We start from the raw sequence: 14261 nt of genomic DNA on the forward strand, positions 1-14261 counted from the left end.
CAAGAATCCCAAGCACAACAGCAAATTTACAGCAGAAGAGCTGACAACGAAAAGCATCAAGGTGTCACAACTGCCCAGTCAAAGTCCATCTGAAATGATGCAATGATAGTCATTTAGTTTTATTCATGTTCAATTAATAATATAGCAAAAAAAACAACCCATAAAACTATTTTCTTTGGAATGACGTGGCAAAGTGATGGTGTCCTTAACAGACAGTTATATTCTCAGCTTATCTTTGGTAGCAGTTCTGGCCATGTTTGCATTCTAGTGCAAGACCAACCTTTCTGCTTTATGTATTGTTAAAGTGAGTTGTCAGACTGTAATTGAGCGATACAGCTGGCAGCGGTCTTTCAAATTCTTCTCCTGTTGAAACCAAGTTCTTCAGGTAAAAGGTAGCAGACAAAGAAAAGGATAAGAGCAGGGTTAAATATGGTATAGCTTTCCCAAGATAAAAAGTCCCAGAAGATAGTTGTGTTCTTGTCTGACCAAGTGCTTCTCGATGTTCTATATACCTTAAAAAAACATTGTTAGGAACATAAAAAAGTGATGGTTACATACTAATTACAACACCAGTTCAAGAGATTCTTTTTAAAAACAATACTATTTTATTTTGTATTTTATTGGTATTGTTATATACATGGCATAATTTGTGCTTTTTTATTATCAAGAATAAACCATAGGGGAACACATCAGAAAATTAAACTTTAAATGATTGAATTATTCATTGTTCAGCTGGATATACTGAGAGTTCTACAAAACCAGGAGGGAAGGGGCAGAAAGGGAAAACAAACTAGATAGGTAGATTGATAAAATAGATAGTTCAGAGACACTTGCAGATGGTCCACTGAGGGTAGTGTGAATGTTCAGACTGTGATGTGCTTTTACCAACAGTAGCAAAGGCACCTGTGTATCGCTTTGTTTAAAAAAGAAAGTAAGCTGCAGGGCCTTATTCTCGTTGAGTCCATACACATATAAACCAAACCCATCCATCACTTCTTGCAGGGGGATTTCTTCCACACAAATTTTTTTTCCGCCAGCCATTACAGATTTTGGGCACCAGGTTAACCAGCTCATGGCCATTCACACTGATCCCCCTTCTGGGACTGACTGAATAATATAAAAAACAAAAATACACCCCAAAATAGTATTTCCCAAGATTTCCACATTTTCTTGCCCAGATTTAGAGATATTTTGAATGACTATAGAGGGACATTTTCAACTTAGACTGGAGAAAGCATAATGGATAGGATGTGGAAACAACATTAATGTATGCTAGTTGATTGATGATTGGGATAAAAATATGAGATAAACAGGTGAGATGCTTCTTAACTGGGAAGATAAACAATGAATAGTGAGTGGCAGGCATACTGCAATAAAATACAGAAAGGACAAAATGGACTGAGCACAAAGAGTGAAAATGTCTCTTGGTGGCTGAGAAGGAAGAGCACAAACCTGGCATGAAAAGCAGAAAGGTCAAGCAAAAAAGATGTAAAGACAGTATGACCGACAAGACAGCCTGGATGAAGACGTATAATACCCCATAAGAGGACTAAAATTGGTCTGTCTTTCAGCTGACTGCTGCCTCTGCCTGGCGTTGGAAGTTTGGCCCTATACCAGAAAGTGGTCTGTCTGCTACAGCACCTACCTGAGTATGATCGAAGACTGATATCTCATTTTCTCCTCCCTTTTTATGTTCCATTTGCTGTCTGTAGCTAACCATCATATGTCCACATAGAATAACTTGTGAGAAACAAAAGACGTGGAGACAATGGTGGAGGAGGAAGTCGAAGCAGTCTGTATGTGGCGTTTTTTTCATTTTTAAACTACACTGCTGGAAGAAATAGATAGGCCTTTTCCTTACCTGAACAGTGCTAGTAGGTGCATAGACAGAACAAATAACTAGCGCATGGAGAGGGGCACATTTGCAAAATATGAAATGATAAAGGAATACAAAAACATTGATTGGGAAAAAAGAGAAGAAGTAAAAGATTTCATCAGAAAAAACTAAAAGAAAGTAAAAATAGATATGAAGAATGTAAAAAAAATACTAGGAAAAGAAGCTGGTGAATACAATGGTTAAATCACAATAATTTGCATTAGTTATCATATGAAAAGTGGGGATAGAGAACATTTTTACTATCAGGTGCGGATTAATGCAGAAGAGTCACATGTCAATGTTTGAGTTGAAGGGCTGGAGAGGAAATAGAGGGAGAAGGCCTTTCTGGTATAGATTGGTCCGTTAGCTAGCCTTAGCTTCCCTAGAGACAAAACTATATTTTGATTTTCTTGTTAGCTACCCACTGGGGTAAACAAATGTCATCATTGATGTCTGTTAGCCAACTGATAACCAAGTTTTCATGTCCATGTCACTGCCAAGTATGTGTTCCTTCATCATATTATAGCAACAAGTGTATGTTTTGTCAGGACATGTTGGCTATTTTCTGAACACACAAAGGTTGCTGTTCATAAAAAAAAACCCCAAAGTCTTTGCGACCTTCAGCAATCATCATGGCAGCAATTAAACAATGGGAAAGACACTCAACAACAGCCCCAGAATGAGACTGCTCACATATGTCCAAGAGTGGTCTAAGCATGAAACCCATCAGCTGATCTTGTTGGCTTTTGTGTCCCACAAAGTTATCCATGCTCTGGACTGGCATTGGCTACCCACCAACACATTAATTCAACCAGTGAGCTGGTATTAGCTTTGCTCAAGCTCTAGTCTCTGTTGATTTAGTCCTTTAGTTGGCATTAGCTTAACACCGAGCTACAGTCTATGTTGATTTGGCCTGTTAGCAACCATTAGCTTCCTGCCAAGCTGTAATCCATATTATTTGATTGGTGAACAGACATGAAATTGTCGCCTTGTTACAGTTCATGCTGATTCAGTCTGTTAGCTGGCAAAAGCTTCCCATCAAGCCATAAATCCATGGTGATTCAGTCTGTTGGCTATATTAGCTTCAAACTCAATCGTCCATATGTCCCGTGTGTATTTCGACCTCCCGCTTTCAGCTCCAGAGACAAAAGTTACTGGTGGTTTGGCAAGTAGAGCCTTTCTCAGCAGGGGACAGGTAGAGCTTGCCGTTAGCACAGGCACAAAGCTCGTACACAGTCTGTTTGGTGTAGGTGGTACCTGCAGGCGCTCCCTCCAGGGGATCCACAGCACTACCAAGGGGAATGTTGCCCAGTCTGATAGTGTTGGCATCTAGAAAGATCTGTAAACATAAAAGAAAAAACATGCATAAAACATGGAAACAAAAGTTACAAAGAATCCAGCTGTAGGGGGCAAAGCTCTTAGGGATGGTCTTGGTGCTGAAAGTAATGCACAAACAAAGAGAATTTGAAAAAGGGAAAAAGAAAAAAAAGGGAACCAAGGAATGCTTGGTGCGTCGAAAGAGAGGTCACATTGCTGAAGGCAATGACTACTTCTTGCTGTTGACTACGGTTGTCATCATGAAAGATCTATGAAGACACAAAAAGGAATTTCTATGTAGAACAGGTCTCTTTTGATAAAGAGGTAGGGTGGGAGTGAATGAGGCAGAGAGCAAGATAGATTATGAGAAATGGAAGGAAATCAGTGGGAGAAAAGAGAAGTGAAGTACTAGCATGCAACAGAAAAAAAACACACTGGAAGCAGCTCTTTTTTTCCAGGTGATTTGATATTGTATCACACTTATCACAAATCAGACTTAAAAGAATAAGACTGTCTAAGATAGATGATTTAAGCGCCACATTTAATTAAAAAAAATGATCACAAACTGTTGAATCTGAATTCTATAGTTTCTTTTAAAAACATATGCTTATTTGAAATTTAACAGACTTCTTAAAGGGTTGAAAGGCCAACAAAATTTACTTGCACAAGTTCATTTACTTCCAAGGTGCATGGAGAAGACAAAGATCTGATGATGTGAAGACTCCAGAGAAACTTAAAGTATTAGGGAACAACTTTATTGGGTGACCAACGCATTTCGCCTTGTGGCCTTCATCAGGTTCATTGCACAATATCAAACAGTTTGTGTTTAAACACAAAAACAGGAAACAGAAGAAAGTGGACCAATCACACATTTGCAAATGCTGACCAATTAGCATTTAACAAGGTGGTACTAGCTGACTGGTTAAGCCAGTACCACCACTACTGGACTGAACCACTACAGATTGAAAGGGGGGAAAAAATCTCAATAAGTCCAAAAGTAGTTCATACTCAAAATTACACAGAAAAATGCAAACAAGTTAAAATAAAAATAAAGTAAGAACAGGGTCAAAAGGCCAGCAAAGTTCCATGTGTCTTGTTTCTAAAAGAGAATAATTTGATTATTATATTAGTTGGCAAGGTCAGTAACATTATTGAATACCAAAAAAGCATCCAACAAATATTCATATCTGAACATGAGATCACTCAAAAAAACATATTTTCAAATCTGTGTTCAGTGATTTTTTTTGTTGTCGTTTATTTTGGATTCTCTAAAATCAAGTAAATATTTATTGATATTAACACAAAAATAAATATAAGGATAATAATATTTGATACTTAAACACTTCTTTGCTATATCTGGATGTCAAGTTAGCTAAACAAATAATTTCCAGTGTTTGAACCTTTGTACAGTTTTCAGCAAGCTGATACAAAAAATGCACCCCCCCAAAAAAACAAACAAACAAACATACAAGCAAGCAAGCAAACACCGCCCCCCCCCCCCTCCCAAAAAACCCCCCAAACAAAACAAAAAGAAAAACAAAAAACCCAAACAAAACCAAACAAAACAACAAAACAATAAAGGCCACTTTTAATTTATTTTAATGCATCCTTTGATGGACTTAATCACTGTTTTTTAGCAGCTTCTTGTTGGTGTCACTGGATCTGGGTTATGTGTCCAGACAAGCTTAGTGAAATACCCAGTCAAAAAATCAAAAATGCATTGCACTCTAATGTTGGAACATTATAAGATCAGAAGTAGTTCAGTAGATTAACATGATAACCTTGGTTTGATTTTTTGAAAATACATTTTGAACCATAATCAAGCACAGTTACTGAAAACATACTGTATAATCCACTATCAGGCTGCACAGAGTGATGTGGCTTCCCAGTCATAAAAATCATGTTCTAAAGAATCACAAGAGATTACAGTAATCAAAAAAGAACACAGTTTCATTTTCAGCTATTGATGTATTAGCCTTAATTACAACTTTGTGGACAGCTAAAAAAAACACAATTGTTTCTAAAAACTATCTGTTTTTTCCTTTGCTCTGTCTGCCTTATTTTCTCCTGTCTTCATAAGATACAAGGTGAGTTTTAAGCAATAATCATTAGACAATCTTCGCTTCTATTGACAGCTTCACTTGCCTATTTATTTACTCTGTAATGTTCAAGGAAACTCTGCTTGTTATTTCTCGCTCTCTCACACATACCCACAGGCTGGACGGTAATCTCAGCAGACATCTGCATCCCTGTTATTTGTCTACTTCATTTTAGAAATGAGGACAGGGGAAGTGAAAAAGTGTGAATATAATTGCCATGAGTGCAAGAGTAAGGTAGAAGAGATGGAAAGGAGGGTCAGATAAAAGAGTGAGAGACAAAATGTCATATCAGAAGTGGTTTGAAGAAGATAGGCGACACAGAAGGAGGGAAATAGATGAATGTAGGAAAAAGAGGAAGAGAGGAATGAGGGATTAAGATACGCCGGTAGTGAGGAACCAATTAGTATAACTAATGATTTCACGTTAGCTGACGGGGCACATCTTGAGCTGTATAAACAACATCCGTACATATAGTGTATACACACACACACACACACACACACACACACACACACACACACACACACACACACACACACACACACACACTCAAGCGCTCTGTGTGTGCTGCTTATGTTTCCTTTGAGTATCTGTTTCGATAAAAGCAGTACATGCATTAACATGAAGACAAATCTGCAGAACTTTTGAAATTGTTGATTTCTTTGATACTTAAGAGACTCAAATTCCTATAAATAAATAAAAACTGGAATTTCATAATCTCAACATTAATTAATTAATCATAAAATTAAAACATGGCCTGATCTCTATCAACATTACACACAAGAGACAAAATAAAAAAATAAAAAAAATCTCTAAAATGGTTTATAGTACTACCTTTACCTACACTTGCTGCAATACACTCATAAAGTCATAATCGAATCAATTCTGCATCACTCAACAATGTATATTTTACTGAAATGAGAAATGAATCCTGATCAATGTTTTAATAGTCAGATTACAGTAAATGCTATTCCAAGCCCCAATGCGCTCCCTCGTATCTTAATAGGCTTCAGCATCACTTAATAATTTCATTTTATTTAAAAGAAGTTCTTTCTTTTTATTCGTATTTTCAGTAACTCTGCAGTCAAGAGCCTACCAAGTTGTAGAGTGGGGAGTGATCGGTTCCGTTCAGACATTTAATTTGGAAATTACAAGCGGAGAGTCAGTCTGTTCTGTTACTGTAGGGCAGTTTGACATGGGCATTGTGTTTGTGAAAAAGGGTATAATAATTCTTCTACTAACATTAAAGAAAGGCACACAACCGTAACCATGGTAACTGGTCTCACACAAAAAATGGCAACAGCTTCGAACCGCTTAGCCTCCAACAAGTGTAGATAAAATGACTTTAATACAAAATAGAAGTTACTAATATCATAGTTCTGTCTCTGTAGAAATAGATGGGCAAAAAGAAATAGATGATTTTGTGTTAAATAAAATGGGCAACCTCTTTAACAGAGCTGTGTAGAGCTATCTCATTAGCCTGTCATGCCTATTGGTTTTAATGAGACATAGTAACAATGAAAAGGAGACACTTTAAGAGCCAGTGAAAAAACGGGTGTGTGAACTTCTTTACTTATGTATAGAACAAAAGAAAATACCGCAGTATCTCTAAATGTCAAGGTATTCCTTTAACAGGTCCCTGGTGCACACCTGTCATCTTCCCTTTGGCTTCCAACAAAAGCTGCCAGGGCTCAGTTATAGCCTTACAGGAGCAGGACTCAGTCACGGTTGGCAACAGAGCCCAAATCTAATTCTAACAACCTACTTGCCACAGTAACAGAAAGCTACATCTAAAACAAACTTGGGTACGGCACTCGAATGTGGCGGCGACAAGAGTTGGGTGCATGCATGTTTAAGAGAGGAAATGGAAATCGGTTCTCCTCTAAACAATAGAAACATCAGTGCAACAAAATGGTGCAGCAAAAAGAGAGGATGAAGTTGGAGGAAATAGAGGTGAAGAGTAGGAAATAATGGGGAAGAAAACAAGGGGAGAAGAGGATATGACATTGGAAAGACAAAAAGGCAATTAGTGGGTAACAATGGCTTACAAGGAAGGGTAGAGCGAGGAAGAGATCAATAAAAAAAGGAAGTGAAGAAGATGGAAATTCAAGAAAGAGAAATGTATGTACGGTGATTATGTGAAGGAATAAGGATAACAGAAGTGAGACTATGGATGGACAGACAGATGGATTGATAGAAAGGGGAGAAAGTCATTTGATGAAGCTTAAGATCGGATTAGTGATGACATTCATTCTAAATGAAAGTGTCTGTAAGTATTAGGTGGCTCGACGTTAGCTGTCTATACACGTGAGACAGTGTGTGCTTGAGAACAAGTAGTGTGGGAAAGGATGTGTCTGTGAATATAATATTGTTTGTGAACAAGTATGAATAAGTGCTTTTCATTCTTTCTTCTGTTTATACGTGTACTTACTGACATGCCTTCATTACATTAAAATGTGTGTGTTTTACACATTATTTTTATGATTAAACTATTAATTTTCATGGGGTGCACTGAAGTTACTACCATGACTGCACAAAGTACACGTCGTCATGATTAAATAGCACTCCAGTTCAGATTTCACTTTTATAGTCATTGTTATTAAAAAAAATGGTATAATTATAAACAGAAGAATCAATATTCTTTCTTTTGACAAACTCTACCAATTTAATTTAAATATTAAATAACATATAAGCGAACTGAAACAGTAAAGACTAACAGTTTGAATCCATCTCCAGTGCTTCTTGCCTTGCTTCACACATCTGTCTAGTCTCTTGCGCACACAATTTATCTACCTTCTCTCCATCCTATCAGCAAACTCTCTCTCTTTACCATCATCATTTAGCCTATTTTTAAAGTTGTTCCTCTAACCTTTGCAGTCCTGCCTTTCCTTCTCTCTCGCTGGCACCAAACATGCCTTCTTCTTCTCCTCTTCCTTTTGTCTTTGGCCAACAGTTGCAGCTGTTTTTTCCGCTTTGTATGTAATAGTGTGTTTATAACAGTTATGCGGTAATAACCTAGTTAAAATAGTCCTCAAAGATAAAACATCATTTTGGTCCAAATTTGGTTTTTATGCTACTTCTTTTGGTAAGCTACATATTCCATCTTTCAAGTTAAATGTACAGAATTCTTTAAAAAAAATGTAGTCTCCAAAATAAAACAAAAAAAATTAAAATAAAATATAAACATTGTCATCTTACAAGTTAATCTAAAGCTCTAAAAATAGCAATTTTGGTTTTCTGTGTGTCATATGCATTCCTTGCACATTTCAGTCCAAATATACAAGTCTGTGTGGGTGGCTGTTTATGTGGATACAGTATGAATGGAAATGTGTCTACACCCATCTCTTTCCAGCAGCAGTTTAGCAAGCACATTGCTAAGGCATTGAGAAGACGGAAACATGCAGGAAGTAGCAATTATGGGGGTTCAAAGCATTTTTCATGGATGATTTCCTTTGGCAAAACAAAGGAACAAAAGGGTTGAAGGCAAGTTAGCTGAAAGAGAGAAGGGGGACGTGGTGGCGGTGAAAGGACAAGATTTTTCTGGGATTAAAAAAGAAGGGAGGTGGAGAGAGCAAAACATCAGAGGACATATCAGAGATAGAACATCTGGAAAGAGACCAGGAGAGAGAAAAAGAGCTCTCTGTATACAGTGGAGTTGTTTCAAAGGAGAAAAAACATCTTTTTAGGACACCTTTTTAGGTGTATTTAAGATGAAACCAGATGCATGAGGAAGAATAGTTAAGGACAAAAACGAGGGTGCAAAATTGCATCTGCAAAAGTAAAGCACATAAGAGTAAAAAAGCCAGAAAAAAGTTTTTTTTTCAAGAATTTATTTTATTACCGCCATAAGGTTTTCCATTAAATGCAAACAATGCCATCTTTCATTTTCTACAAATACCTAGAGGACACTTTCTGCACTTGAATGTGTGTAAGTAGCATGATACTTCTCAGTTGTCAGTGTCCTAAAAAGGTGTATAAATATAGTTTCTGGCATCACTGTCATTAAAGCAGCTGTCAAATTATATTAAAAATGATTTTACACAACTACCTTTTCCTTTCAAACCATTCTTGGCTGTCTTTATCTACTTTTTTCATCTGCTAAAAGCGAATCCTTATTGGCACATCCACAAAACCAAGTGGTAATTTCAGAATGAATGGGCTCTCTTTGCAATGGGTTTTATGGATTCATTCTTGCATTTATTTATTGTATCGAATGCCCCAAAGTATTCACATAATGTATGACATGTATAGGAAGAAATGAGCTGTGGCTATTGGGAAAATGAAAGCAATGTAGCTGCCTTCATCAAAAATATAATAATAAATAAAATGGTAATAGATACGTTTTTTTTTTATTATTATTATTATAATAACCATGGGCTAATCTGAATTTGATTGGTTCCCTATGAACTTCTCTTTCATTTTGCAATTATGTCTGGCATCTGCTAAGAAATACCCCGGGTTTAATAGGGAACTGATAAAATGAACTGATAAAATATGGAAACTTGTGAGTTCAGGTAGTCATAGAAAGTTTTTTGTCTGTTTGTTGAAAGATGTGAGAATTTTACTGATCTTCATATCAACCTTTTCAGCGAGAAACTGAATAAGTATATTCGGTTTCCAGTGTCAAAATATAATCAACTGACTTAACCCTCCTCTCGTGTTAGGGTCGGCACCGACCCATTTTAAATTTCAAATGCATAAAAAAATCACATACATTTGTTTATTGTATCAAGGCTTTTTGACTTTGTCAGGAACCTCTATTTCTACAAAATATGGAACACACACACACACACACACACACACACACACACACACACACACACACACACACACACACACACACACACACACACACACACTCCAACAACACCAATAGGTGGGAGGCTGTGAAGCTTTCTGAGTGTATTACACAGACCATTAGGCTTGTTGAATGGACGGACGCTGGAATGGGAGCTGACAACGGACTAAATGACAGAGGCTGGAGAGAGACTGAGAGTTTAGTAACCCAGATGTAGCAGGGACATAAAGCAATATCAGCCTACTCTACTGTACCATACAAACAAACACATTCAGAACACACACAGGTGCAGGCATAGACAAATTCATTCACCCAAACTTCTACAGGTATACAAGAAGAGAGACTATAAAAATGATGTGTACAAACACACAACAAATGCAGGAAGTAAGAGCTGCAGAATAAATGAGCCCCCAAACATATGCAGCGACAGATGGTAAAACAAATGAGAGAGAGAGAGAGAGACAGACAGACAGACAGACAAAACTCCCACACACAATGAAACACTCAGACCGAGAGTGACAAAATAACAAACACATCTATGACGATCACCTCAGGGAGTGTGAAGTAGGCTAATAAATTTCCATTAATCACACCTTTGAAAAAACATACACTACTTAGAGCTATTGGCAGATATCTGTTAATCTATTCCTCACACTCTGATGAAAACAAGTTTTGGAAGTAAACAGAAAGGCTCTGGAGACCAAGAGAGCAGGGGGGCAGCTGTGGACGTGTCCTTTGAGTTCATGTTTGTGTGTATGTGTGTGTATCAGTGCATAAAAATGCATGTGCGTCTCTTCATCTGTGGGTTGAAGATTTTGCGTGCATGTTTTGCATTTAACTTGTATATAGTTATATGTTTGTGAGGCTTCCACAGCACAGCATCACTTGGTACAACAGCGAGTTACCCCCTGCCAGCATTCTAATTTACTTACTATTCTCCCTTACCCGCAGGTAAAACATGAAGTAGTGAGGAAAAAAAAAATTTAGTCCCAGTGTACCACCCCAATAATACCTCCAGGCTACAGTTTCTTAATAAGCCCCATCATTGTGTCAACAAACAATAAAACTCCATGGTAACCTAACTTTGTCAAAAGTTTGTGTAAGCTGACCTGATTTCACCTCGCTGAACTCACTGGTAGAAAGCACATACAGATGTGCAAATGTGCCATGTTGGGTATTGTAGACATCTTTTGAAAGTGTTTAAGGTGATCAAGAAACTTTGCCAAAAAAGCTGCAAGTGAAAAAAGTTGTCGGTTTTTATCAGGTTTAATTCTGCATTTAGAGATTTTGGTCTTCATTTTTTTTTTATTTGTCTTATTTGTTCAGACTGCTTCAGACTTCACACAGCTCTTGCTCCTGAGGTGAGAAAATACAGCCCACACTTAAAATACATGTGGTTGAACTAATTAAATTAAATTCAGTTATCTAAAAATTGTATTTAAACATAGTAACTAGTTCCTATTATCACCATGATAACAAAAATTAACGTGCACTCCCTATATAATGATTATAGTAATAATAGCAGTCATAGTAAAGACCAAATGGTTTTGTTGTGCCAACAACATGATAATACAGCTTTGTGGATTCCACTTCCTGGTGACAGGGGAGGTGTGAAATTGGTATACCACATTCACACCTTTACATATAGAAAAAATGATATCTTTAACCTCCTAAGACCCGAACTCTTCCATATCATGCATTTTTAATTTCTCTTTGAACTTTGGGCATATTGGGAACTGAAGAATGTAAAAACAAAGAATTGCCAGATTTTTTTTTTTTTACCTGATTTTTGTTCCTGACAAAAATGAGATGCACATATGAGGACATTGGTCTTAAATTTTGATAGAACAGTGCAGTATAATGTCCTCGTAAGTGATATCAGGCTGCTGTAGAGCAAAATTTAGTATTTTGGTCTAGACAACCCAAAATGTGATGTCCACATATGTGGACGCCAGGTTAAATAAACAAATGCAGTAATATTCAACATGCAAGCAGCAATATGCAACATGAAGTCACTTTCTATTTCTCATTATTACACATTTTGCAAATGAAAGCAAACTCTACACCAATGTATGAGCATGCAAAAGCTCTTTAGCGTCTGCAAACCAGTATGTAAACTACAATGGTTTGTGTGATTTCTGCATGTAATAAATTGTTAAAAATGGGACTAACACCCTGCCCACAGATGGGGAAGTCATCATGGAATTTATATGTCTTGCATTTATGGAAAACACATCACTGCAGTTGATTTTGTTCCCACTTAGTAAATAAATGAATGATTTCTATTTACAAAGTTGTAGTTTCACTGGAAAACTGCCACTGTTAGAACTCATAGACCTTACTCAAGGGCATTCTAATTGTTTGTAGCTTCCCTTACTGCAGTGGTTCCCAAACTTTTTTTTGCTGGGCCCCCCTTTGTTTTAAAAGAAAAATATTTGCCCCCCCCTCGCCCCCGCCCACGCACGCACGCACACACACACATGCACAATCACAAACACATCCTCCAACCACACACACCCACATTTTGCTCCATTGTTACGGTTCTGGGTCAGTGTTGACCCAGCATTTTGAATTTCTTATATTTTGGTTTATTTTTGCATTATGGATTGTTTTTTGATGTTCTGGTGCTTTGTTTATTATTATTATCATTATAGATCTGTTTCTGTTATTCTTGGTGAGGGATCAGTTCTTAGGTTTTGGGTTCTCATGTGTATTGCAGTTTCTGTTCAGTGTCTAGTCTGTCTCTCAGTGTCGTGTCTGCATCTTTATTTAGTGGTTCTTGTTTCCTGTCTTATTGTGAAAGTCTTTGTCTTATGTTAGCGTGTGCAGCTTAGCTCCCCCGTCTCATTAGCCCTGATCTCCCCCAGCTGTGTCTCCCTTCTGTTACCCATTCCCTGATTACCACCCTGTGTATATTAGCCCTGTGTTGTCCTCAACCCAGTGTTGCATCGTACCATCAGATTATGCCTGTGTCTTTTTTGGTCTCAGTGTTCAGTCTTCACTTCATGTTTTGTTTTCTTGCCAGCAATAAAGCTGAGGTTTTGAGTTGTTTTCCGAGTCCTGCATTTGGATCCTCATCTCCGCCTGCCCGCACACAGAGCCCTGACAGTTTGTCCGTGATTTAAACAGCCCAGCGCGTGCTCTCGACGCAGGGAAAACCAATTCTGCAGGGGAAGCCAAAGGGAAGATATGCTTCACCATATTTTCGAGTCTTTGGCTTAGAATGAAGTTGGTTTGGAAACATATTCAGCTATGCTTCATCTCCTGCTTTGCGTTTGTGTGGGCGCCCCGTGCTAGCAGTGTCCAAGCGTTGTTTTGTTTTTTCCCTTTTCATGCCGCGCCCCCCCTGCAATGGCTCTGCGCCCCCCCTAGGGGGCGGGCCCCACACTTTGGGAAGGTCTGCCTTACTGGAACATATTTCTGTACTTTTTACGTAACAACAAAAGTGTCTTATTAATTTTGCTCACCTCCAACGCTATGCAGCTCAGTCTTCATGAGGACTTCTGTGTCTTCCTTTTCATTTCTTCTTGCCCCTGCTTTTTTTTTCTGTGTCTGTATTTTGCCCTGTGTAGCACCTCCTTCCAGCTCTTGGCAACTACCAGTTTGGCACAGATGCATTTAATCACTCAATCAGCCTCAGTAGCATATCTACCCCAGTGTTTATTCAGTGCTCGCTAGATTATTCTGTGTGCTTGTTTGGTAGCAAACTTGGCTACTTATGTCAAGTTTGTTGGTTCCTTGTATGTTTACTGCTCCTGACTGAAATGTTGAATCCTGTATGCTTGGTTACTCGACTTCATCTGTTGTTTTCCGCACGTGCCTACTCTGCGTCTGCTGTGCTCCCAACATCCCTCGCGCTCTCGGTCAGGCTTTGTCTTTCCACTGTTTTCTTCTCAGCCAGACCTGATCTAGTACAAATTTCTCCTGTGACTTTGTTCACTGCAAACTTCAGCTTACTTCAGACACTTCTCACTTTTTTTAATGTATTCATTTGGCAGTCTTCTCTGCTCTGAATTTTTAATAACTAGTCTGAGCTACTGAACTCCCACATCTAAGTGCTTACGTATTCCCTATTTCACAGACACTCACCTACCAAAGTTATTTGTAAGTCTTTAAAATGTTAACATTAAAGCAGTCATCCAGATAAAATGAAGCCACATTAATGATAGAA

General features: G+C 37.9%; 1 protein-coding gene across 1 annotated transcript in view; it reads right to left on the reverse strand.

Annotated features, from left to right (window-relative positions):
* Positions 1-639: 639 nt before the first annotated feature.
* LOC308394739 (zeta-sarcoglycan-like) overlaps positions 640-14261 on the reverse strand; it is a 378502-nt gene continuing 364880 nt past the window's right edge. The window contains exon 8 of the mRNA XM_080879204.1: positions 640-3215. Within this exon, the coding sequence (XP_080735330.1) occupies positions 3009-3215 (207 nt within the window). The 3' untranslated portion in view covers positions 640-3008. The remainder of the gene's footprint in view (positions 3216-14261) is intronic.

The sequence above is a fragment of the Rhamphochromis sp. 'chilingali' genome (assembly GCF_963969265.1).
Source record: "Rhamphochromis sp. 'chilingali' genome assembly, chromosome: 4".
Classification (NCBI taxonomy): Eukaryota; Metazoa; Chordata; class Actinopteri; order Cichliformes; family Cichlidae; genus Rhamphochromis; species Rhamphochromis sp. 'chilingali'.